General features: G+C 31.5%; 3 protein-coding genes and 1 long non-coding RNA gene across 5 annotated transcripts; 1 reads left to right on the top strand and 3 right to left on the bottom strand.

Moving 5' to 3' along the window:
• Positions 1-503: 503 nt before the first annotated feature.
• LOC126923242 (activating signal cointegrator 1) lies at positions 504-3,295 on the bottom strand. Of its 2 annotated transcripts, XM_050736536.1 has the most exons (10): positions 2,707-3,295; positions 2,520-2,632; positions 2,329-2,447; positions 2,151-2,250; positions 1,808-2,075; positions 1,431-1,737; positions 1,181-1,344; positions 957-1,078; positions 670-861; positions 504-595 (listed from the first exon to the last, which is right to left on the bottom strand). In XM_050736536.1, exons 1-10 carry the CDS (start codon positions 2,772-2,774, stop codon positions 525-527), a joined length of 1,524 nt encoding a protein of 507 aa, XP_050592493.1. In that variant the 5' UTR covers positions 2,775-3,295; the 3' UTR covers positions 504-524. The 2 variants fall into 2 exon arrangements, with proteins under 2 accessions (XP_050592493.1, XP_050592495.1); XM_050736538.1 differs by lacking the exon at positions 504-595 and having other exon boundaries at positions 671-891.
• A 3,201-nt stretch (positions 3,296-6,496) lies between these two features.
• On the top strand, positions 6,497-24,192 carry LOC126923238 (uncharacterized). Its single transcript, XM_050736531.1, has 7 exons — positions 6,497-6,733; positions 16,332-16,648; positions 20,934-21,004; positions 21,244-21,502; positions 21,926-22,054; positions 22,144-22,420; positions 22,515-24,192. Exons 2-7 carry the CDS (start codon positions 16,455-16,457, stop codon positions 23,493-23,495), a joined length of 1,911 nt encoding a protein of 636 aa, XP_050592488.1. The 5' UTR covers positions 6,497-6,733; positions 16,332-16,454; the 3' UTR covers positions 23,496-24,192.
• LOC126923264 (uncharacterized) lies at positions 13,277-15,873 on the bottom strand. Its single transcript, XR_007713096.1, has 2 exons — positions 15,645-15,873; positions 13,277-15,237 (listed from the first exon to the last, which is right to left on the bottom strand). It is a non-coding gene; the product is annotated as an uncharacterized LOC126923264 (long non-coding RNA).
• Positions 24,057-26,774, bottom strand: LOC126923239 (HEAT repeat-containing protein 3). Its single transcript, XM_050736532.1, has 6 exons — positions 26,335-26,774; positions 26,000-26,260; positions 24,985-25,922; positions 24,620-24,902; positions 24,382-24,555; positions 24,057-24,295 (listed from the first exon to the last, which is right to left on the bottom strand). Exons 1-6 carry the CDS (start codon positions 26,476-26,478, stop codon positions 24,185-24,187), a joined length of 1,911 nt encoding a protein of 636 aa, XP_050592489.1. The 5' UTR covers positions 26,479-26,774; the 3' UTR covers positions 24,057-24,184.
• Positions 26,775-26,985: the final 211 nt, after the last annotated feature.

The following is a 26,985-nucleotide window of genomic DNA, read 5'->3' as shown; positions in this document are numbered from 1 at the left end:
GTCTTGTAATAGTTATTGTAATATATTGCAAGCTATGTGTACATTGTAATATATTCTATTATGTACAGATAATAAATAATATTTAATATAGATTATGCAAAATATGTACTTTATTTTTTAGTACTAAAATATTAAAGGTATGTAATATTCATATTATATACGTATATAAACTTAATATTAAAACAAATATGAATATTGCACTGCTTGTCTCTAACAATAATAGATGTAGAATGAAGCAAAGGCTAGTAGAAATGTAGAAGAAAATTTAGGTAATTTTCGATGAAAAGAGAGGAGAAATAAGAAAAAGAGAAATAAAAATGATATGGTGATAATGATAGATAATGATAGATAAAATAAATGATAGATAAAATAAAAAAGGTTCTGAAGGTACAGAAGAAAAGAAAAAGAAGAAATAACATAATAATAAAGGGATTGAAGTTGGAAGCGAAGTGCAAAAGTAGTGAAGCAAAGGAATTCTTTAAAAAAGAGCTACATCTGGAACAATAACAGACTACTTTGTATATTTAACGTATATTTTTTGTACATTTATCTAGCATCTTTAAAGCAGCATGATGGATTTTCTGGTCCAATTTATCTATAAATTATAATAAGAATCATAAGAATTATTTTGAATAAAAAGTGCACCACTAAAAATGAACAAATACTTACAAATTTTATGTTTTCCTTGTATCGGAAATTTAATTGGCAATGCAACAAAATTTTCGCATATAAAAACATAAGGACTATCACTTTCTCCATCTGGGTACAATTTCCTATATTCTTCTTGTGGTAAAACATTAGTAACTGTTACACATCCTAATAGACAACCAGTTGAATAAACTTCAGGAAACATTATTTTTTCTGTAAAACATCAACGTAATTTGCGATAATCTATAAACTACAATATAATTATGGTGAAATTTTACTTTTTATTCATAAATCTAATTTATACTAACCATTTTTTAAAACACGGTAATATTGTTCTACAGTTGAAATTTCCTCCTTAGATGGTATTTTAGATGCTGCAGCAATCCATAATCTTCCTCTATGTGATGAGTACCATGTACGACCTTCATGACTATAATAGTAATAAAGTGTTAGGTATTCTTATAGAATTATATAATTTTCTTATATAAATATTCATATTGGAATTAATCTGTTTAAAATATTATAAACTTACACTTTTATTCCAGCCACTAATAAAGATGCATAAGGTTGGTGCATGCTCAAACATAAGCCAGAATCAGACATTTCTAAATACTCTTTGTCTTGAATAATATTTCGTATGTTAGAAGAAATGTTCATTCTTGATGTTCGTAGTTCCAATTCATGTGATTCCACATACTGTACAATTAGAATTCAACATTATGTTTCTTTCATATAACAACGATACGAATATATTTAATTATTTGTTAAAACAATATTTTTACCTTGGGGCGAGTAAATTCTATATTTGGGCAACTATTACTATTTTCTATTTCACTGAATGATTCAGATATATCTTGCAAATGTTCTTCATTGAATTCTTCAAAATCCTCAGTTTGTTTCTCTTCAGTTATTTCTCTTCCTGTGAAATCAATAGTTGCATAGATTTTTCTTTTTAAATGAGACATATGCTTCCTTTCATGCATTTCTTCTTCCAACTTCTGTAACTTTTCTCGTTGCTTCTCTGTTAACCATGTATTGTTTGATTGATAATAGTCACATTCATCATCAATTACTTTCGTGTATTGTATGCTGTAAATTAGTACAGCTATATCCTTATTCTTGCATGAAAAAATTATACAGGATTACATATAATGCATACCCATCACGATCATATTCGAGAAGTCTGTCTCTTTGCTTTATTGATTCTTCCAGATTTTTGTTAGTTTTTTGGTTCATCAATTTATTGTATAACTGATCAGCTTGTTTAGTATTACTAGAAAGAATAGTTAGCTCTTTCTGAGAACATACAAGTTCTTCGCAGAAAAAGCAAGGACCAGCTCCTTCTTGAGCACAGACTATTCTACCACAATTGAGGCAGTTACTAATCAATGCATGTCTTTTTGCTTCGCAATTACATTTGTATCTACCTAATAAAATATTTTTATGTCAATTTCAATATTATAGTCCCTTAGTAGTTAATAATTTCTTAATGAATAAAATACCTTTTAATAAAATTTCTCTCTCTTTGCCATCTTGAGAATATATATTGACAAATTTAGTTTTCTTTCTTTCCACTTTATCTACCTTTATAGTTTCTTGCACCTAAATAAGTAACATGTAGTATTAATGTAGCATTATAAATCTGGAATAAAAACTTCAAATGATATTGTTGACATATACCTGTTTATTTTCTTTGGTCTCTTTTCCTTTCACTTTTCCTTTCTTTTTTTCATTTTGCTTTTTCTTTCCATTATTCATATCATTTTCTTTCTTATATTTGGCTTGATCTTTGCTTGAAGCTGAAATAATGTTCCGAAATGATCAAGGCATTCAATAATTCAATAATTTACATGAATGATACAAATATAAACCTTGTCGTTTTTTGAAATCTGAAATAAATTGCCTGTGCTTTCCATTAGTATAATCTAAAAAAGATTGCAAGTAATCATCCAAATCCCTTTCGTTTTCTATTTTCATTAGGAATCTGAAAAAAATATGTCAATATTACCATTATACACATCAAGCAAATATCACTTTATTTTGTTATAATTTTCTTACTCGGCCATCTCCTTTGGTACTGGGAAATCTAAAATTTCTGATAAATTTTCGTTTATCCAGTTCTCCATCTTTGCGAAATTGTTAAAATAATATTCTCAAAATATTAGAATAAAATTATTCGTGTACAAATATGTATAAGGTTAACGTTCAAAATTAAACGTTAAAGTTAGTCTTAATGGACACAGAATGATTGCTTTTTTTATTGCTATTTAATAGTTTTCAATGCGCAGAATCTGAAAATGCAAGTCTTAATTTTAGGAATCTAGTAATTCAAAAATTATACGTATGTAAACTTAAGCATTTTTAGCTTAGCTTTTAGCATTTTAGCATTTTAGCATTTTTAGCTTTTATTATTCAACAGGTTACTTTGACACTATATTGTTTCCATCATCTGACTGGCTCGCACAAATGAGTATTCAAATGTTTCTCATTTGAAGATTTGTAAATTTGCTTCTATTTTTTGAGTGTGGATACCGTCGCTGACTGTAATTAAAGTATCGACCAATAATGTAGATGAACTTTGGCGAAAATTAACATTAACGTAGGACGGCCGGAATTTTATAACTACCCCCATCTAATTTAGTACTCACCTACAAATTCCTAGAAAATATCCCTAGAAAACATATAGACATACTTTACATATACATAACTCTGTCTGTCTCACAAAATGAGACCTTTTCTTCTCTTTCATCATAATACTTTTTGACTCAATAGATGAACGGTTTCCCCTAGCGAGTGTTTCTTGAAGATACGATGGAATATAGAATTCTCTTAAGAACTATTTTGACTTAGCTAACTAGTAGGTTGAAATGATTTTGATGATTTTTTTAACATTAAGCAATAATTGAAATATTATAGATTTTACCAAATTTTTTAATGTTTTTAGCAAATATGTTAATGATTTCTTATTTTATGAGGTTCGGTACCAAACTACAGTGACATCTACAGGTAGATTTTATACTTAACTTCGAATTAAAAATTTTAAATTATGTCAAAGGCAATTATTTTAGAAAAGTTCATCATTTTGAGTTTTAATATAAGGTAAGTAAAAAAAGAAAGATTCAAAATAAATAAACATAAACTATACATAGTATAACAATTATAAAAACAAATATTTATTACTTTAATTTGAAATTAGAATTGTTACACAAAAGTTGCGTCTTTTTTAGATGTTCATGCCATGGAGATTAAAAAATTTGCGTAGGTTAACGTAAGACCTTCGGAACATTTAACAAACGGATCTTCCTGCAGTTAAATTTGCATAGCCAGTCGTTCATGCGTCGACACAGTCACGTATTCATGCATACACGAGTTGAGTGTCAATTTCTACCGGTGTTACATAACAATTACCACGACCGATATCATCGTGTTTCATGCATCCATTAAAATTTATCCAAGTGTTGGTACTTATTAAGGCACGTTATTTAATATAATTATTCAATTACCATATAAAAAAATAAGCTTTTTTGTAAAGAAAATGTCCGTTATTAAAGAAGAAGGTCTTACAATTTTGTTGATCGATTACTATTATCGAATTTTTTCTTTCTTCAAAAGTTTAAAGCTCGCAATAAATAATTCTGTTTGTAATTAGCCATTAATATGTTATATTTTTTCTTTTGCAACATTTTTTTTTTTTTGTTTTTTCAGTTACTATGGTATCTTTCGATGTGTAAGCAACAATAGAAATTGCAGTTTAGCGCAGCTGCGTGTACTTGAGCTAAGACAATGTAAATAGGTCGCATCGCGAATTGTTCTATTAAGATGGATCATGACACATTGTAATTCGATTTCAACTAGGATGCATCAAAAACATTCGCTATATGTGTCAACGAGATAGAAAATATACCAAGACGCCTTTTAACAATCTACTAAATTATTAATTTAAAAAAAAGAAGGAAATATAAATTTACATGTAAATTTATAATAATGTTCCTCTCTATAAGATACGAAACAGTTGACAAATAAATAACATATATTACGATTATCAATTGGTTATTCGAGTCACGTTATTAGGTCGATTGGCCTGTTAGATGATAAAAGGTTCCTGTACAATGAACTTTCTATATCATTCCGCATCGGGATCATTTGATAATTACTTTCAATCGACGGTTTCATTTGGTCGGTTGCTGTTGAAAGGCGTCTTCATTATTCGCACGTACAATGCACGAATTATACTATAATAGAGTCCGAATGGTTTCAACAGATTCACGGTTGCATCTTGCGTCTATTATCTGTCCTACTATATTAAAAAGTACGATCATATTCTTTAATATTTGCTTTATTATCAAATTAAGAATAAGATTATATCCGAACGATTCTAATATAAAAATTACTTTATAGATACTCCAGCTTTTTAATGGACGATTCTAGTACGATAAAAATCAACCTATCTCATTTTTCGCGACATGCTATTATTTATCTGCAATCGGGTCATCGTAAATATTGCGTCAAAAGCAAACTGCTTTTTGATAAAGTGTATCTTATCACATTGATTCGATATCATCCGTGGAGAATTCAATCGAGGTAGAGTACAAGAGCTAGTGTTTCCTCTATCCTTTAAATTATGATAGGACAAAGAACGTTGTTTGAGATGTATATCTTTATTACTCCTTTGCCCAGAGTAAATCTGCTATTAAAGGTAATGGTGACAGAACATTATTATTGTCTTGTTGAGCGTTGTAATAAGTCCTCGCCGGCAAAAAAAGATGGAAGGTTTTGAAATATTTTATGCTGTTGTTGCTGGCTGCAAACAGCTTCTTCTCTCTTACAACGTACATTTTCTTATTTGCCTTTTTATTATTAGCGATGCAATCTTTTTATTACGTAGAATCAGAGATGTTACGTTATCGGCATTGATGAAAATACATACGCTGGTCGTCCAGCGAAACGCGATATCATATTTATTTGCGTTAGTATACTTTCCTTTTTTCCTATTCATCGACGCGATAACCGATGACTGAGAAAGATTAGCTCGATCCTTGGCTTCTGTGCTATCAATGTTAACATTGCAATTGTGAACGAAACCGCTGCTATAATAAACTAGATTCTCAGTTGAAATTTCATTTAAAAGTAGTTTACATATTTTCTAAATAATGCAGTCGCTTGATTAAAGGAAATGCATATAAAGAAACAAGGACGTGAATTTTAAAAAGTTCTTGTTATATTGCTATAATTGCATATCAGTTTTGTTAAAATAACTCATTAAGTAATTTGAAATTAATCAGTGACTGATATAAGGAAATCTTATTGCATTAGTAAAGCAATTTCTCCAAAAAAGGTAGGAACTTTAGAATGAGTTTTATCTACGTACCGCATTTTTTCTCCTACGACTTTCTATGCACGTTCCATTAACGCCTACGTAAACAGTAAGCCTGTAATAGTAATACATGCATTCAATTAGCATTAGTCAGCTTGCGTATTTATTATTACAATGATTTATCATATGAAGCAATGTATTTCTTAAACAATAGCAGAAATTAAAGGAAAAATTTCAATTTTATAAAATCTACATTATTCAATTAAGTTTCTTTTTATTATTGAAGGACTATATGAAATGCCATACATCATACATATATAGTGTTTAGACTAGTCCGAAATATAATATTAAAATTAGTAAAATTGTAAATTAGTAAAATTAGAAAATGCAAATTAATACAATTACTGTCTTTGCATTGTTTACGTTTAAATTAGGCGCGAATGTGTTGACCAATCACGCGTGTAAATGCAGAATACGCGGAAAGGCGCGAAGTTTGCCGCGCGGTTCGAAAGTGCGCGAAGTTTGTCGAACAACTCCGACCGCGTTGCAGTTCGCCACAGTCGCCCGGCGAACTCTAACGTGATATGACGGTTTTATGTTGCTTGTGAATTGTGTTCCACGCTGTGGTGCTATTTGTGTGTACTCTCATTTTAGTTGCCCAAATCAGTGCCTAAAACAGGGTGTATTAATTTCATATAGAACCTGGACCAACTGAGTCGAAACTAAGAACACCTGTCTCACTTCAACACCTCGCCACCTAAACCTACTTACGTAAGTCCTTCAACTATGATCATGTTTTAAGTATCGTATAATAATTGTTACATCTTTTGAGATATTGTTATTCAAAGGAATTTTTTATTGTGTGTAAAAATTCAAGAAACAAGTATCGATGATCGAACCGTTACTTGCGCGCTGCGTTACGATCGATAGTTCGATCGAATTGTTTTTAATCGCAATAAAGACTCGTGTTCAGTGTGACAGTTCGTACTTATTCATTCATTCTTTCTTAAATGTTATCGAATGTAAGTAAGTCGAAGTTAAAGCAAAATTAATATTAATATACATGTATATAGCGATAGTGTAAAGACAAGAAGAAATTCAACGAATCAATGAAGCGCAGCTAGCGTAAAGGATTTGATTGTTGCGTTGATGTGTCACGACATATGTATTTCTCCAAGTGGATACGTTTCGCGATAAAAACGCTTATCATGGCGTCGCTCTTTAATCTCGGTATGTAAATCTTCACGCTTCGAATCTGTAGACGATATCGAATATCATAAAGATAATAGAAAAAACTTTTGAACAATCATGACGAAATTATAAAGTACGCAAGAAGATTTATGTATTTCAGCAATGATTGTGTTTTGTCTTTCTATAACTAGACTACCTATTTTTGTAAAAATTAATATTTTCATAAACTTAATTAAATAAATGAGATTTTAATAGAAATGCTGAATATTATAACATTATAATAGCTATCGTACCTGTAATAAATAAAGTACTGCATATTACAATGAATACTGTATCTATTTTGGATATTATGTGCATTTTTGCAATTTTAAATTTCTTATAAATGCATAAAAATCCGTAATCTACTTATAATGGGTTAATAAATAATAAATAAAATAATAATAGTAACAATCAACGAATTTTTATTAGGCACGAATATTACAAGGTTGATGTTTGAAGGTTTTAAGTAGACAAAGATATACGACGTCTTAACCGCCTTTTTTCTTTTCTTTCTTTCTTTTTTTTTCGTTATGCATGCATAATACGTGACCACTATAGCATAACGTGTAACTTATGCACGATTATTTCGAGTTACAATTCACTGACCTACATGACGTATGTAATTTAGCTGGCCAGATTTCGGGTTCCGTTGATCTTACAACCTTTTTCGTTCGAGCGATCGATTTCTGACATTATGTTCGATTGGCTCGCGCGCAAACACCGCTCGGTAAGCGTTATTTTTATCTTGATGATTATTGCTGTATTTTTTGCGATTACCGCTGTCAACCGGAAGCGCATATAACATAAACGCTTAAAACTCGATTGTGGTAATAACTAAACATTTTTTACTTCCTTTTTAGCATTTGTTTTTTAGTTTAATCTTTGGTCGGTATTACGAGTTGAAAATTTAAATTAATTCTTTTATTTGATGTTTATATATTCGTAAATGTGCGTTTTAGTTCTAGTTTTTATTTTATTTCAAAATTTACCCATCAATGTGATATTATTAATTTAAGATTTAAAAGATATGCGTATAAAAATATAAAATTCTTATTTAGGTAACCCGTATAGTGTTCTAAATTGTTCTAATTTTCATTTGTACAGGTTATCTGTACGGCAATCATATAAACTTTGGAAAATATTGAAAGCTAACCTTAAAACAATCGCACAATATAGCATGGCAGAAGATTATTCAATGAATGACTGGAAAAATAAAGTACTATGTAATATAATATGAAGCAAGACGTTATTAATTTTAGCCGCTTTTTTTTTAATTACACAAAAACGATGACTTTTAAAAAATTATCTTTCATACATAATCGCACATATCTTTCAGAAAGTCTACGACATTATTTTTATTTTTACAAATAGATATAGCGAGAATCACGTAAAATAGAAAAAGGATTTACAACAGAGGTCTAAGTATATAACAAAAAGTACTGAATTATTTACAGTAATTATATAAATTATAATAGCTCATTATAAAAAATTAATACAAGTCTCGTAACGTTATAAACATTAGAAAAATTAATTAATTATCTTTCAATTTTTCTTAATCTTTGTATTTCCGAGGATTATCTTTCTTATGCATTATAAATATCATACAAATCAGTGCAAATCAATTGACTATTTGGCGCTAAAGACAATTTTCAAATTGTGAGCAATTTTTCCACCTGAACGGTGTATCTTTCTTACTTGAAAATGATTCTGCGCTAAATATCGCGATTCACTGAACGACAACTTATTCCTCGAAAGACGATCCAGATATAATTTTTCTTTCCTTTTTCACCAGTTTTATAGTACTTGTTCGTGTTTGTCAGTAATTATGCAAGTATCGATTGGTACTTCCGTGCATTACTTGGAAGGTGGAATCGTAAAATCTACGGGCTATCCTTAAACGTGTTCCTTGCAGTATTTCGTGGCAACCGGTGCCATGAGCTCGAGTCACGGATGCCAGAGATTCTCAACTATTAACGTTTACTTTCTTTTTCCTCCTATGAAATGTTTGATACTATAAAACCATTCTATTCTCTATCATCAATTCCGTGTATTCAATTTTCTAAAATTATTATGTAACATTGTGAGATGCTAATACTATCTTCATTTTTAGGCAAAGAACGAAATGGTTGTGTGGAAGAGATTAAGAAATTCGAATGCACCTAAAGAAAAATAATATGGAGAGAACTCAATTTATTTCAAGAACGTTAGAAGTTTGATTCCTTGGAAAATGAGGACCTTGTTCGCGTGTAAAAATAGGAACCTAATAGATCTGTTCGAAGGAGGTCGTGAACAAGGCTTAGAATGTCCAAACAATCTTCTAAAAAACGTATTTTATCGATTCCAGTAGCAGCATGCATTCGTAAATGGGCAAGGCCACGTGACTCGATTTTAGAGTCAGTGAAAATGCGAAAGAGCATTCAAGGTTTCGAACAGAAGCTTCATTTCGTATGACATGGAGATAAATTTTTTCTTTTAAAAATGTTCAAGGCCCTTTCTTCGTATTTATGTAGCTTCTCTGTGTTGATTTAGATAACTTGTTAAAAGATATGACGTAGATTTATATCCTTTTTCAGTGAAAGGCTTTTCGATCAGATTCTACAGAATTATTTTCGCGATATTGATATTGTAACATCGAAGTATTTTTAAATGATAAATGATAAAAAATGCTTGAGTCAAGTTAATGTGTTGTATGTATAAGCGTATTGAAATGTTATCATAAAATGTTAAGATTCTTCTATAATAATTTTACGCTATGAGGAGAGCTACAGACAGGACAAATCTACCATTAACCGAGCTTTCTATTTAGTATAGATTAGAAGAATTTCGAATTTTAGAATATCTCAACAATTTCACCTTATGAGCAATTTTTCTAAAAAACTGCTCAATTATTTTTTTTACTTTCTTATTCAGAGCTCTGTTATCTCTGTATTCCTCGATTATATAATCATTTTATATATCATATAAAGATAATAAAAATAGATTAATACATTTACTGCGAACACCTATGTAAAGATTCTTTCGGCTCTCGAAGAAATAATCTCAGATCTTAAAAGCTACAGCTGTGAGCTATAATTTGTAACAGAAATTAGCGACGAAAGATATAGAAAAGAAAAACGGTGGAACGATCTGATGAATTTTCTTTAGAGAGTGCAAGCTTCCTCTGGTGGTTAGATTTTCGCGATAGCGAGCTGTGGAAATGGTAGTATTGTACGTTTCGCGATTCGTTTGTGGCGATTTAAAATGGAGATGCTTTTTCTAGATCTACTAATGGCCGTATCTGACAGTTTAATTCGCGATCATTTCAAGAGTTCCCCCGTTTTAACCGGAAGGGCAACTTGGACAAAGTCAAGTTAATTTGTGACTAATTTACATCGAATCTTAACGCTAACTCATCTTACGCTCTCACATTCTTCACATTGCTCTTTACGCTCAATCTCACGTTTGCATCTACATTCGCAGTTATTTCTTGTAATATTGAAAATCTAATCAAAATTTAATTCGAATGACCAGCGTTACTTCCATTACTTGTAAGTTCGCTCATTTTGATAGTTCTATATTGTCTTTATATGTATACAGACTTCTTAAGGATACAAGATATAAAATTATTTTTGTTGGAATTTCAAATGTATCAAATTCTTTGATTCTTCTAGATCAAGTTATTCAATGGACATTTTACTCTAGTTTTGTTAGTGGACCTTTTGTATTTGTTTCTATCTGATTAGCTTTTCAATTATTAAAACTAATATAGAAATATATTTTCTCGGGAAGGAGATATATTTCTATATTTTTCTTGTATCTCCAATTATTTCTTAGATTATTTAGGTTTATAAAAGAAGGGATCTGTTTAATTTAAGATTGCCTTTTTATGAAGTTCATTTTATAAAATTATCTATTTCAGTGTAATTCACGTGGATCTGGATAGGATTTATTATGAAAGCAGAACGCATTCGGTAGAAATACCTTCTGTACACCTCAGAAATTTACATGGAATCAGTGTACGATCAGACATTGACAAAACGCTGTTCCAGTTACGTGACACGCGAAGCTGAAATTCTGATCGATAAATCTCGACCGTAGTTAGCCCACTATATTTATACTAGTCATTAAGTTTCATGAGTAATATAACGTGCCGTTTCTTATATCGGTATTACTAATAATATTCAGCATGATTGAATTTGAAAGAAAAAGATTGTTTCATGCCTCAGAGCAATTTAAAATTTTGAGAAGCACAGTTCTCTTTAGGTGTACCATTTATTAAATGGTTTCGACCGATCGCCCGAGATTCCAAAAATACTTGGCTGAATTTTATAGTGTCTGTGCTGCTGGGAGAAAGTCAGAGTACCGTCTCCTCTTCTGTGATACCACAAAATCCTCCAAAACCGATCTCTTTTCCTCTTTTTTTACGTTTCATTCCTTAACGCGTTCGCTATTGACGTACGTGATAGTTGGATTTTTCTCTTTTTAACAAAATTTATCAAACAGTTAAATAATGTATTGGGCTGCACGTTAGAATAGTCATCGTCAGACTGTGAATATTCATGAAAGTTTATATCTTTCGAGTATGATTGAAGAAAGGAAACCCTGTATGATATAAATTGTATTTTTATTTTTTAGATTTTTCATGATTGCAAGTTATTATTACTTTTGGTGAAAAAGTCATATACAATGATAAAGAGTCATATGTTCTAGTAAATACAGTAAATGAGTTAACGAGATAAATTAAGAATGGTTCTGCAATTATTTTCCATCTCTGTGTACGATTCTGAAATTATTGTCCACTTTTGAATCAGTGGAATATTTTGATTTGAAAATGTTACAATCTGAAAAATTCATGAAGTTACGTTGATTCTTCAGAATTTTCTTATTTCATATATTTAAGATTCTCTTGGTTGGGTTTTAGTATTTTTTTCTGTTGATAGATACTGTACGCTGTAAGCAGTAAAGAAAATGGAGTTGCTAATTCGCCTACAAGGAGATGTTCCGCGAGTTTCTTACTAGGAAGTGCATGATATTTTTGTACCGGTGGCATTTGAGTCGTAGATAATGCGTGAAGGTGCAAATGAACTGACTGTGTAAGATCGTCCATGGTTTCTTTTGTGTATTACATAAGCTTGAAGAGTTTAAAGTGCTCGATGTATCTTTAGAATTAAAAATATTGGGATTTGTAAGTCTCAGACTTGCAGAAAATTTAGGGCTGGGAATCTTGGAAATCACATATTTTGAATAATTTAGAATCTAGAGATTTGGAAACTCAATGTTTAGGTTTATTAGAAGAATACAAAAGAAAAGAAACCTTTATAGGTTTTAAATTGAGAGTTTTGGAGTTGAGAAAAATTTAAATTATTTAAAGATATTTTCTGCAGTGACTCTTGTCATTTTTCTTGCTGTTTATATTTTAAGAATAGCTTGTTAGACCTGACAAGGTAAATAAGCTTTTCTTAAAGCTAAAAATAGATTGATGATTTCAACGATATCAATACTGTTTCTTCAAGTGATAATGAAGGCAAATAATTAACTATACATATACAACGTTCAAATGTTGTCGCGGCTGCTTCTGTGTGTGATACTTGTGAATATCGACATGACAGCATCCACGTGTGGTACGCATATTACGATAAACAAGAAATCGATAAATAATGAAACATATCACATATGACAAAATATATCCCTGATATTTTATAATTGATATTTGTTTTTAGATACATTGTACCTTAAAATTAAAAACACTATACTTATAGCTTTGCTATACTTTCAAATCCAGCATTTACAAACTCGAGACTTCGAAATCTTAAATCTATAGGTCGTAAATTTCTAAATTATAAATATAATAAATTCAAATTCTGAAACAATATATATCAGAGAAGGAACATTTACATTTATACCATTTATCGGCTATTAGTAAGGCTGTTTAAAAAATGAAAACATTTTCTGTGTTTCATCATAGTCATTCTCTGGTGTGAAACAGTTTGTTCAATTAGCAAACTGCACCGGCCTTCGGTGCAATTAGTATTATATGTATGAAAAAAAATTGTCTATGAAAACAGAGAAACCGTTATTGTGTCACAGTTCAAAAAGAGTTCAACATTTGACTGGAGAATCTTTATTAATCTTACACTTGCACCGTTAATTTGTATTTAAATTAAAACAACAGGTTGCAATAAATTCAGATTACTTGAAAGTGAATGCCATAATTCTTCGTTGGAGATTGTTTGACCACGTTTCTGACGCAAGTCCATCAACGAGCTCCAGATCAGAAATGAACAGCGACTGCAATGAGCTAATTGAACTAATTGCGTTCGTTAGTCGTTGTTCGTGAGTATTCACGTGATATTTATCCCGTATCTTCTTCTGAAATCGTTCCTTGCCGATATTACTCGAGATTTGCGATGCAGGTCTGCCTCTGCTTGGGAAACCGTATGAACCGAATGATTATTCATGATGGAAAAGTTTTTATTCCATGCCAAGAAGGTAACCAGACTGCAAATGAAATATGATTGTATCTCTTTATACAATATGTCTATCATACTTTAATTCATTTATTTATGTTTCTTTTTCTACGAACTCCTCTGGTTCTATTAAAGAAATTTTATTTAATTCAATTCATTTATTTATTTAGAGAATATCTCGATTCGCTGAAGAAGTAAAATTTTAGGTCGTACGGATAGACGAATGACTATCTTCCGATATTTCTGAAAAAAGTTGGAACATTTTAGGACTGGAGAAAATTTGGCTTATTTTGTTACAGTATGTATTATTATTAGACCACGGATGTTTATGCATTTTGATGTTGCTATGAATATAACTAAACAAATGGAAGCTATATATAGAAATTTGTTCTATCCACCAAGTATTACACTGAACGCTTTACTTTGGATATTTTACGTACTTACGTATACTACGTACTTGCATTTTGTATAAATATTTTTACATATTTAATTTTTCGTAAGTGCACAAACATCCGTAGTCTATCTATTTGATTAGTAAAGTAGAAAAACAGTATAGTAGAAAAAGTTCAATTTAAATGACAGTCGCAGAAACGAAAGAAGACTTAAGGCTTCGCAACTCGTTAGTTGTCTTTGAGTGATGTTTCCAATGTTGTTTCAACATCTGTTTCCTACCTTTCTTTTCGAAAGTTCTTTTATTTCTCACGCCATTAAATTCACAGAATGGGAAAGCTAGGGATATCGTTTCGTCGACATAAGCGAAGAACAAACGATCCCAGGATAGTAAGTCATGTAATTCGACGCAAAGTAAAGGAAAAACACGCGAATAAGGAAATTATGCTCTCCTGTGGTAATTAAGATGCATCATCGGGCAACGCGGATTACGTAAACTTTAGTACATTCTCTATTTTCGTAATGTAGGATTAGACGGCTGGTTAACTGGGTTAACGTAACAGATGCTGTACATCGTCCAAATTAATAAGAATGTATGATCGCTCGAATAGAGAAACTTTCATAGAGCGAAATGCTTATTTATTCTGCCACATAAATAGCATTAGACCAAGTAATAAGTTCATTTGCGTTTCTCTTTTGTTTTTAACGCGTATAACGCTACGCTGATCATCGGTGGCTCGTGTTTTACTATATTTTCAGAATGCATAAGTATAAATGTAATGAATTTTTTAGGTAAACGTATTCCATAATAGCATAACACACTTTTAACGTTTTAAAAAATTCCTATTCTCCATTGAAACTAACTTCATATTCTAATTCCTTTAGTGGTATACTTTAATAAATCCAAACAGATGTTAATTCTTTTTAGCATTACAAATCTTGTTTTTCCTTCTGTTAACCGAATAAACGACAGATGTGTGGATATCCCAGTTCAATAGTAATTAACCCAGGACTTGGTTCTGTAACCATTACTACTCAATAATGGTCAATTGGTTCGATTTAAATCGACAATTGGCATGCCCAAGCAACTCGGTCTCTAAATCATTTCCCTCTTATCTATCTTCGTTGACAGATGTCTTGGTCTCCTCAGGTTGCCTTTTTCTGTTCAGCATCGAAATCCATTGAATTCACATTTTACTTGGTAGCATGCTGGAATTTGTTATTTTCAGTAGATAATACAGTGATAACAGAGCAATGGTGTCAAGATAGAAGATGTTTATATAACAAGATAAATAAAAATACAAATTTCCTTCTAAGGTATTTTAAATGAAGGCCGCGAGGAAGCGAAGATTTCTTTGATATAAAGAATGATAATCTTTATGCAATAATCTTTCCAGATGAACTATAGAAAAAGGAAGATACTTTTACTAGAACCTCATAAAATGAATAATAGGAAGAGCAGGTTCGATAATTTCCTTCAAATAATCAAGAATAGTCGTGAAGAAAACATCACTCTTCAAAGAATTATGGATACTTTTATTCTGAAGAATAATGAGAATTCAATCGTTGATAAATCGATGCGTAATGGAAGTTTGCGTAAAATAAGTTCAACTTACTGTGGCCGTTTATACATATTCCCGGAATCAGGTCTGCGTAATATGTTAAAAATAAATCTGGACTTTATTCACGATGCGCGATGTTTTCGGTGCTGTTACTAGATTAAATTGCTCCCGCTGTTTGACAGTTACTCTCTCCATAATTATAACTGTATCATTTAATATACTAATGCAGTTACCACCTATTCTGACAGAGATTGCTTGATAAGATCATTGACTTTCTCAGAAGAATATTATTCACTCTTAGTCAACTTTTTATCATCTCGATTGGTTTTATCTGAAAAACACAAACATTCTGATAATTAAGATCCGTTCTGGAACATTTATCTGTTTTTCTACCATCTTAATTCCCCTTGATCTCCATTCGTAATTCATCTAAAATGTTTCAAGTAACTAAAATGCTCACTATTGTCCTTTCTATTTTTTTTTTTAATTTATTCGTGTCATTCGTGTTTTTTATTTCACTTCACATTCCACTGACAAATATTTTAAAGTGATTGAAATTGGCCACTATTATCTCTTTCATTTCCCTATTTTTCTTTACTTCATACAAATTGTTCCCCAAAAATGCTCATTGTACCAGAGAAATAAAATCGTGATTTTATTCGTACAGTATCTCAATTTCAGTCTTGTAGAAGTGCACACGGCGTTCAAATAAAAATAACCAGGTTTGTCTCATATTTTTAGGCGAACGAAGTCGCGAACGAGAGGATGACAAGAAATCGGTGAATCCCGTTGCGACGTCGCGACAATTTCACGCTATCAATCGAGACAAAACCCGAAAGCCTGCAAAGGGAAACGCGGTGAATCATGTCGCAATCGAGACGTCCTAGCATTTCCATCCACGATTATCCGGAACATTTGAATCCGTTCAGCGATGACATCACCAATGCGCAGCCTTACTTTTATCGCGATGGGAAGACCAAGGACTCCAAACACAAGTTCTGGACATTTGGTAGAAGCAGGAAGAAAAGGTCGAATAGCTTCTCCATCAAAGGCACATGGTACTGTTACGTTTTACTTCTATCATAGCATGCTTAAGAAATTCTTTGCTTGAAACACTAGAAATATCTGGCTATTCTCTTCTTCATATTTCTTTATCATATCTTGAAAAGAATAGCTGAAGAATAATCTGCTATTATTTGAAACAAACAATGTTGTATCATTGTCGTGCTTGAACCTTTATTTTTGAAATTCATGGAAGCTCAAAATGATCCAGGTGGTCTTTCAGGTAAGTTACTTTCGTTTCTAAGAATAAACTAACAAAATTAATTGTTAATAAAATATAAAAAATCTGCATTTATATGGAAGACATAGAATAGAATGAACTTTTGGAAGAGAAAAGTGATGCAAAGATAGAACTAACACTGGTAACTCTTTCCTAATAATAAGATTCTATTTCTAGACATTACATATAATATCATTTTATATATGGCGAGATATCTGTTTAATTCGAAAGTTGCATCATATGTTGCAGATTTTTAATGAAGTGGACTCGTCAAAAAAGAAAATTCCAGTAGAATTTCAACGATCCTGCGTTATTTATTAGAACTCTACTTTTGAAATATTGCGTTTAGTTCAGATATAAATTGGAAAAGGTTCGGCCAGAAGTTTATTGAACTTGAACTTAGCATCGCAAACGAAATGCACGCGTGAATCGTATGCGGTTAAATATCTGCATTTGGCTGTCATCCAAAGAACATAAATAAGAAGGAATCTAACGTAGTAGACTAGACAATCCACGTCAGGTTGTTTCCCGTCCAAAAGGTCTTTACAATTTCTATTTGAGGCTACAATCGACGCACATTTCCTGCGTAATTTCATGCTCGCAAATTGTTCATTAAGTTTTTCCTCGTTCACAACAGCTTTCCTTTGCTTGAAAAACATTCTCTAGTCTTTACGAGTGTTTATAATTTCTCTTTATAGTTCGTGGAAACTGAAATGTCAAGTTTAATTAACAAAGCAATTTTATCTAAATTATCACAAAGGAAGTATGGCTAATTATACAGTGATTTTATAATTTAGAGATTTATATAGCCAGTTTAGATGAAATGAAATTTTCCAAAGGAAGACCCTTTGATAGATGTAATTAATATTATTTCAGTATCAGTGTTATAAATACGTATCAATGACTTGTTACTTTTATCAGATGCAGGATAATCTAACTGAAGCTTAAAATAATAGTACGTTGAACTTTGAAGTGCAAATTTATTTTAAAGCTTGATATCAAGGAATAGAAAGTTCAATTTTTCTTACGCGTTTTATGTATAATGTAGTTTACGACATCGCGTGGAAAATTCAGTGGCCTATCGAGGCCATCGATCTCCTGCAATTTTTCTTAAATTAAGCCAATATTACCCAGCGTTATTATCTTAATTTCACTTTTATGGAATCCACTACAGCATTAGATATCGATCTAGTGTGCTTTTTCTGGACTTTATTAATCTGTATCTTGATCTAATCTAATTTTATTCCCAGGCTACAGCCTAAAGAAAGATTAGTACGCTTGTTAAAATTAATTTGAAATATATTTAGATATAAATTTCTTTTCCAGAAGGAGATCGAGTTATTCCTATAAATATCGTATGTGAGAAAATTCATTCGGAAATTTTTCTTCCTGAAAATTCAAAATCAAAAAGCTTATGCCACTAAAAGACCAAAATTGTCATATTTTTAAATGCTGATTAGAATTTGTTTATTATCAGAAGAGCAAAATGGAGCTCAGTTCATCATCGAAGAATTAAAATTAACATGCATCATTTTTGATCACAACTTCCGTTTCATTCAAAAGCAAACAACCGACATAATTTTCTAAATAAAGTTGGAACGTCGTTAAACACACATATTGGATATTACATATCGATATTTGGTCAATTTATCTCCATGAAAAGGTCGAGAGAAGATGCCTTATAAAACCTATAAATCATCCGAAGGATAGTCTACTGGTGACCCACAGAAACATAGATAGTGGCATGGATCAGCTTTTGTACATAAGCTATTAATCATTTAGCGGACAGGCATCAGTAATTATGCTCAAGTAATGAAACGCTGTCAACTATAATATCGATTTTTCTACTTTCTTCCAATGGCATATTAATTTTTCCTTCGATACATTCAATGCTTTTCTTTATAGGTTTATTCGCTTGGATGCATGGAATATTTTGAATAAAAATCCGGCTTTAATTTGCGAAGCGATGCCTCCTCCTATTTTCATTAGAAAGAAAGAGTTGCGGTCTGATTGCCGGTTAAAATCAGCTGAAATTTTAAATATCAGCGTTGTTGATCATTAACATTGGGATCTTCAAAGTTTCAATACCTTTCGCTTTAATAGATACACTCATTTCCTTCTCTTTTTAATTAACGAGAAAAGTTGATTTATATTAATGTTGTCAATTCTTGTGGTTTCATGCTGGAGTCAAATACAAGGAATATTCGAAGTTTCAGAAAAATGGTTTATTCTTTTATATATAATACATTTATACACAGTCTCATATAAATCTATATCGATTAAGTTCTTATTCATTCGAATTGAACGTTACTATTTAATAAACAGAAATTCCTGTCATTCTCTAGATATAGGAACAGAAAGAAAATCTTATCCGTCGACTTTCGTAATCTGTCATACCAAAGTTGCTGAAGCGTTTCTTTGACCATGAATGAGTCTTTCTGAGAGTTTATCTTAGCGAAGAAACAAAGCATAGAGAACGAATGACTGAATTCGAATTTTCAAAACATTCACTTACAATACTATGATTTTCAGTTTATAGTTGCAATACCTGAGTGTTGAAATCGCTAAATGATATGACGTTGCTGTTATAGACACAGGAAGTAGAAGAAGAAAAGATCAAGAAACGGCGCTTAAATTTGTTGTTCGTCATCGTCGTAGTGAATGTACACACCTCTTAACACTTACGACACTGATATTCTCAGCGTTGAATAAAATAAGAAAATGATATTCTTGACGTCAGCTCATTATACTTATGACAACGCTTTAACTCGATAGTTTACTATTCGTCGTGGACTCGAGACGTTGATTGACAAGCTGATGATGCTAGTCTATTTTATGCCTTACTTCATAACTATCCTTGTACTAGTTTGATTGCGATTATTGTACAAATATATTTATTGCGAAATTGGTTCACGGATGTCAGAACGAGGATTTGTAATTAGAGATCGTAGAAATTGTGATTCATAATATATAGTAATGATAGTTATTAGTGAAGAAATCTATCTTCTGAGGAAGTAGATACAAAAGCAAATCAGGATGTTATAAGATTAATCTAAATATTAAAATAATTTGTCGACGTTTTTTTTTTCATTGAAAATCTTGTTATCAACGTTGTTTGTTAAGTATGAGAATATTAGCAGAGATTAGAAACTGTCCAACTTCCTGGTAGCTAATATGTAATCGAAATTATATGGAGGTAAATGGAGGAAAAATTGCTATAACTGGTAGATCTTCGTTAAATTTAATCCATCCTTATTAAGCGAAAAGGATAATTGCGGTCTCAGTTTTGAAATTTTTAATTGAGAGTAATTGCGAAATGTGTAGTTTAAGGAGGTGTCCTGAATTAGAATGTTCTAAAACAGCGTCTTTTGTGATAATTTTTAGAAGGAAAAGAAAGAGATGAAGTTATTGAATTTTGACATATGGTTTTATATATATTTAACGAATACAACAAAAATTTTTTAAAGTAAAAATAGAAATTATAACAGATTTCTAAGCCTATTTCATGGGCTGCAGTTTTCAATCGGCGGGGAAGATCCACCTCGTAATTCTTGACCGAAACAAAAAACCAAAAAAGAATTAAATTGTTATATATTTTTCTTCTCGATGAACTAAAAAAGTTTGTCAAAAAGTTTATTTAAATAATTATTGTAGCACCTTAAAGTTTATTTTTTCTTTTTATAAAACATTTCTTCTTTAAACCCACCAAAATTTTTAATTTCACACTATTTTCTGCCCTGTTTTTACTTTAAAAAAATTTTTTTGTATTCGTTAAATATATATAATACCATACCTCAAAATTCAATAACTTCATTTTTTTCTTTCCCTTCTAAAAAAAAAAATCACAAAAAGAAGCTGTGTTAGAACATTCTAATTTAGGACACCCCCTTAAGAGCATAATAACGTGAAAAGTCTCATCTCGTTACAGCATAGAAATGTGACATAGATCTCTTAATACGTTTGAATATAAAGTACGATACGCGCCGCGAGTACTAAATTTGTTGTAAATTTGTTGTAAATCTGTTTATTTCATTACATTAGTCTGCATTGTTTGCTTTCAGGAACGGGCTATTTGGCAAGCGAAAAGACGACAAGTTGGAAGCTCAGGAAAAGAGGTCCACGATTACCACAGGTTGCTATCAAAACTCATATCATTAAAGAAGAAAATGCAAAATAAAATTAACAAATTATAAATTAAAATGCTGTAATAAAAGCGTTAAACCATAACAAGTTTCTAAAAAACTACTTCATGAATGGTACTATAGTGTCTTAGGAAGTTTATACAAGATTGTCATTGTAATTTCAATGAAATATTATTTCTATTTTTGTTTAAAATATACTTTCCTAATTTTAATACTCGGTTTTTAACAGTTTCATCCACTTATAAAAGAGAACCATGTATCAAACCGATACCTGTACCGCAGCGTGTACCGACAAGAGATCAGCAGGAATTCGATGAAGCTCTTGGTACTTTAGCCAGAAGAAGAAAATACACTTTAGATAATTCCTCATCGAGATACAGTTCGAGCTTGACTGTTAACGGTGATCCTGCGAGACTCTATGACGGGAGTCCGCAGGAAACCACCACATCCATTATGGGTGATCTCACACCGAAACCACCAGCTCGAAGGTGAACATGTTTTACGTTATCATATACTATTTTTAATATGCTTTTAAATTTCATTGTTTTTTGTAGAAACTTCCTTTGAGCTAAATTTTATATTTATTATATGTATGAATTAACTAAATGAACAGAAACGAGGAAGTTCTATCGGCTTCAAAGATAAAAACTATTCCGCTTTGTGATAGCCATTATTTGTAATTAATAACTGGTCGAAGTTGAATGAAGTTAAAATGTTGTATATTTATCAGGAATATTCTATAACCGATAGAACTTTGGTAAAATTTAATCAGTCTTTATTGGGTGGAAGAAGTAATTATTGTCTCACTTTTTAAATTCTTAATTCGGAATAATTTCAGGATATGTGATTGATATTGATAAAAATTGACTACCTGACATTAGCATACATATTAATCAAATTTTTGGGCGTAGGTTTGGTCAGACAAGTCCAAAGCCGACAGACAAATTACCAGCGTTAAATTTCGAGAACGAAAGTCCAAGGGAAAACGGAAGTGTGACTCTCCGCGAAAAAGTGCAGGAAAGAACACCTGTTCCCCCTTTGTAAGAGTATAAATCTAATACTATATTACATTATAATTATTGAACCGATGAAAATGATTTATTACATTAAATATATTTAATTTTGTTAGGCGAAGATTCGGTAACAGGTCGTCACAAAGGATGAACGCGAATACTTTGGATTCAGAGGAGGAAGCGAGTCGATCGGGCGATGTAACGATTTGCGACGAGAATGAGAATGTACCCGGGGATTACATGTTTAAAAGATATTCCCAGGATGCGGTTAGAAAGTCGAATCTTTCGATAAACAGCTGCGTTTCTGTCGGAAGTACGATGAGCACGCACGGTCGTAAAAAACGAAGAGCGCCGCAACCACCACGGCGACCAGAGAATTTGGAAACAAACGAAGTAAGCCAGTAAATCTTCCAAAGAAGGGAATCATTTAGAGAAGAATTAATTAGAACATTATTAAAATCCTTATCTTTCGTTGCATGTTTTGTAGAAGGTTCCTGAAGAGGTTAACATAGAACTACAGATAGTGGAACCGATGGACATAGCGAGGGCTGCTGAAAACATAGATGATCTGACAAAAAAAAGTAAGGATTTAGACGAGGAACTTAGCGAAGTGAAAGAAAAATCGGAAGTGTCGATTCCGAAAGGCGCACAACTATCCGAAGAAGCTGCAACAAAAAATAGTTCGACAGAAGTTGTGGAAATTAATACAGAGATACTAAATAAAGAGAACACTTGCACTGAGAAAGAACCAAAAGATGTTGTAGAAATAGAGATAGCAGAACGAAAAAGCCCGACTTCAGAGGATCAAAAGATTCCTCAGAAAGAAGACTTTAAGAAACCTGTTAAGAAGGATGGGGAAGAAATTCAAATTGAGTATCGCAGAGCTTCTCAAGAAAATATAGAAATAATTAAAGACATTGACCAAGTGAATTCATTGTCAGAGTTAGATAATGTCTGTCTGCGAAGGAAGAGTTCTTCTAGTTCGTTGTCTAGAAGCAGCAGTTTCTCTGTGAAAGATGAGATAGAGAAAATCGAAAAACAAATAAAGGCATTAGAAACGAAAAATGCTTCTGAGGACTCGTCGGGTGAAAGGAATAATTTGCAGGAAAATGTGAGACACTCGATCCAGGAGAACCGTAGGCATTTCTTCCAAAATATGGTGGATGACGAGAATGACAAAGGTGCAATTAAGATAGAGTTTAAAGAATTGCCGAGGGAGCAGAAAGACATTCACGTGGTGAGACTAAACGGCTCACCTGTTCCTACAATAGCGCCTAGAGAGCCAGTAAAAGTTATTGAGCTTCACATTTCTGAGCCCATAAGACAAAAACCGGAGATTCTTGAAGATGTGAATCCGATTCCAAAACCCAGAAGGCACAGTGCTTTGACTCGGAACGATTCTCAACCTACCATAACTTCAAATGAAACTAGAAGGAACCTCGAACCGACCAGAGGGAAGTCGTTTTAAAGTTTGTATTTTGAACGATAAATTCTTGTAGGGAATTGTGCAATCTTTTCGGTCTCTAAATTAAACAGAAGAATATGTATCTCTGTTGATCTTAGTCGATATATATCTTCAAAGACTGTATAAACATTGTGTACACATGTGCCTTTATTTAATGCTTTAAAATATTTTCTGACTGTTTGAAGTATCTTTAGGTATGTCTTAGGTGTAATTGTCACATGAAATCTGGTTTCTAGACAGCTATACGACAGGATTATTTTTGCAATGTTTCTTGAACGGAATATGTTATTCTTCGAGATACTTCAAAAGGTTACACATATTTGGAGCCTTACTACTACAGAGAAGAAGCTTTGATAAATTATGTGATCTAGCTATTTCTTGTTTATTTAACAGTTTTGTTATTTATTGATGTGGAATAAAGTCTGAAAACTATACTAGGTCTGTGCTATTCCTTTTCTACGAGGAACGCATGTTGATAATTTTATTTAAAAGGATTCAGAATTTTTTGCCTCTATTTGTATGATTGATTTTTCTCAAGGACGATGAAATTTAATCACTGGTTGGTTCGAGATAAAGAAAGCTTTTATTGTTACAAATTGTAAGTATTAATTTAGTACATTAATGTACTAGTATATATAATTTACAAAACAATGTTAATGTATAAAAAAAAAGAAAACAAAACAAAAAGGCTTCTAAAGATCTCGGATTCTTTTTTCTTTGTACCTTATGAACCTCATGATATTTGTATTCACTGTAGACACTATTGCAACATTGTCTCCTAAATTTTCCCTTTGTTGTCTCATCTATAAATAAAATATAATTATAACCACGAATTCAGAATGCGTGAATTATATTGTTTTAAATATTCAAGTTGAAAGCAGAATCACACCTTGTTCTTAAAAAGTGGTGCCAGGACGTGTAATTTTTCTACTAATTTAATTTCACTTGCTAACTGATCGCTATCGTCTTCTGCATATATATCCATTATTGTATCTAAGGATTCTGCCATGATCCAAGCCGACAACTCCGTCTTACAAATGTCTAATAAAAACGTAGACACGTGCTGAAAAAATATTAATGTAAGAGATCATTTATTGTTTAGCCCAATAGAAATCTATTGATCTTACCTTAATTAACTCGTGAGCATCAGGAGTATCATTATTCATTAAAATCAAAGCTAAAGTACCTAATGTTCGTATCAAATTCACGCGGACGTTCGTATTTGGACATTGACGCTCTCCGTTTATCATTGGTTGAACGTCAGCCAGTGTTAACCGATTAAAAATGTTTGCTTTTTCTTTTGATAGCCTTTGAATAGCTGCTCTCATAGCTGCTGTAGCAGATTCCAATAGTTCAATATCGTTTGGACTTGTATCTTTGAAGACAACTGTTCCAATGTCCATCCACATTCTAATCTTAAAAAGAGCATAAATTAAATAATTTTATTCTAACAATTTGGCTATTGTTTGTTATTAAATTTTGGGTATTGTACCTATATATATTTTCCATACCACCAAGTACATCGACTTCTAAACTTGACATCAAGTTATTTAAACATAAATAAGCTGTACATTTTAGTTTATGAACTTGTTTTAAGATGTCCTTTCCTTCATTATTTTGTTGTAATATTTCTATTGTATCTTTATCCACAAATCTAGTTTTATCCCATACTTTACTTACTATGTTACAAGTATTAAATACTTCCACTACTTCTAGTGGGAGAGAGAAGATTTTATACAATTTATTATCCATACAAACATCATCTATACCTCCAGTCTCACAATCTGAATCTTCCAAATCAGATTCATTCTCATTTTCTTGGTCTTCTGAACATAAGTTGGCTAAAATCTCTAGTGCTTGTTGCTGTGCACCAAAAATCCTTCGGTTTTCTTGTACCTTTTTCTTTGCACTGCTTGAAAAAGCATTTTTTTCATGAGGTAAAATTGAAGTCAAATTGGATAATAACTGTTTACAATCAATAGAAAGTGTATTAGAAAGTACACTTATCACTTCGCATACTACAATTATAGAATTATTTTCCGTATAATTAGTCAGATTAATCAATAAACCGCTTAGGGCAGTTTTAAAACACACTACTTCAGAAATAGTAGTATCCTTTATTTCTGAGTTTAACAGTTGAATAAGCATATTTTCATAGCTCTGAAGCTTTCTAGCAGCAATAGGATTATTTTCTGATAAAGATAATAAACATTGCATTGTAACTGTTGCAATTTCTATGCCATAGGAAGTTATATCAAAAAATTTTGTCAGGATAGAAACAATATCATCTTTGTTACAACATTTTATAGCAAATTCACTGTGTTCGCATAGCGTCCACAGTAATGTGACTGCTTGGATAAAAGCTTCCTTTTCATCAGTTGTCTTGCCTTTCCCATTATGATCAACTTTTGGTTGCCAATTTGTATAATACTACAAATTATATAAAAAAAAGTTCATATTATAGAATAGAATAAAATAGAAAGAAATAAACATTCTTTTAAACTTACTTGTGTCAACAAAGTACACAGTGGAGTCATAATATCATCTTTCAATAAACTTATATGTGCTTCTGTTTTTCCATTATCTGCTATATACCTTAAAGCACTCGCACTACAAGCTCTTACAAGTACATTATTATCGACAAGTAGTGGACCAACTAATTTAGCAATTTCACTCTTTGCAATCTGCACAGCAAGTGCTGAATTGCATGACATCAATTCAATTGCTTGCAATCCGGATAATTTTTCCTCCACATTAACAGACTTTATCTGTAACATTAATAAATTCACAGTTAATTTTATATATTTAAAAAATGGAGCAGTAATATCTTATGTAAGATAACCTCTTCGTATACTCTCTGTAGAGCACGTTCCCGATCTTCGTTTGTAACATTTTCAATCTCTTCACTTTTAAAATCCTTGACAGACACAAGTCCTGTAGGATTCTGCTTATGGGGTCTATTTCTTTGTCTCTTTTGTTTTCCCATTTTTTACTAATTTATTCTTATTAATATACAAATGATACAAATTATTTACAGGTTAAGTTTGTTAAAAATGAACGTATTTTAGTTCTATTTTTATCTCTTCTTTCATTCAATAATTTCACCAGAAACGAAAGAAAATTTTAATTATTTTGTTTCTTATGATTGGTTATGTTATCAAAATGTCTCATTGGTATAGTGAATTTCATGAACGAATAGAATATCTATACCTTTTTTAACATATATTTATGTCGATGTTTTTAAGGTAAAGTAGCAAGAAATTACCCATAATTCTTTTGGCTTTTATATGAGACATGCGCATTGAGCAGTTACATTCACGTATCAATATATGCAAATAAGAACAAATTTTTTAAAAGATTATATTATCATAAAATAAATGTCTATATGGTATCTTTAACAAGAAATACATACTAGAATTGTTCTTTCGTAACCACCGTTTGTAAATTTCTATGGCATTCAATTCTTATAGTAATCTAGAAAAATAAGAGAATG

The sequence above is a fragment of the Bombus affinis genome, chromosome 13 (genome assembly GCF_024516045.1).
Source record: "Bombus affinis isolate iyBomAffi1 chromosome 13, iyBomAffi1.2, whole genome shotgun sequence".
In the NCBI taxonomy this organism is placed as follows: Eukaryota; Metazoa; Arthropoda; class Insecta; order Hymenoptera; family Apidae; genus Bombus; species Bombus affinis.
This window is presented reverse-complemented; position numbering and strand designations above follow the sequence as displayed.

Coding starts and splice junctions, on each gene's coding strand:
- LOC126923242 (XM_050736536.1), bottom strand. CDS start 2,774: ATGGAGAACTGGATAAACGAAAATTTATCAGAAATTTTAGATTTCCCA. Junction 2,633..2,706: donor GTACCAAAGGAGATGGCCGA/GTAAGAAAATTA, acceptor TATTTTTTTCAG/ATTCCTAATGAAAATAGAAA. Junction 1,079..1,180: donor TTAGTGGCTGGAATAAAAGT/GTAAGTTTATAA, acceptor TTACTATTATAG/TCATGAAGGTCGTACATGGT.
- LOC126923238 (XM_050736531.1), top strand. CDS start 16,455: ATGTCGCAATCGAGACGTCCTAGCATTTCCATCCACGATTATCCGGAA. Junction 21,005..21,243: donor GAGGTCCACGATTACCACAG/GTTGCTATCAAA, acceptor GGTTTTTAACAG/TTTCATCCACTTATAAAAGA. Junction 22,421..22,514: donor AGAATTTGGAAACAAACGAA/GTAAGCCAGTAA, acceptor CATGTTTTGTAG/AAGGTTCCTGAAGAGGTTAA.
- LOC126923239 (XM_050736532.1), bottom strand. CDS start 26,478: ATGGGAAAACAAAAGAGACAAAGAAATAGACCCCATAAGCAGAATCCT. Junction 26,261..26,334: donor TACAGAGAGTATACGAAGAG/GTTATCTTACAT, acceptor TTAATGTTACAG/ATAAAGTCTGTTAATGTGGA. Junction 24,903..24,984: donor GGTATGGAAAATATATATAG/GTACAATACCCA, acceptor TTTTAAGATTAG/AATGTGGATGGACATTGGAA.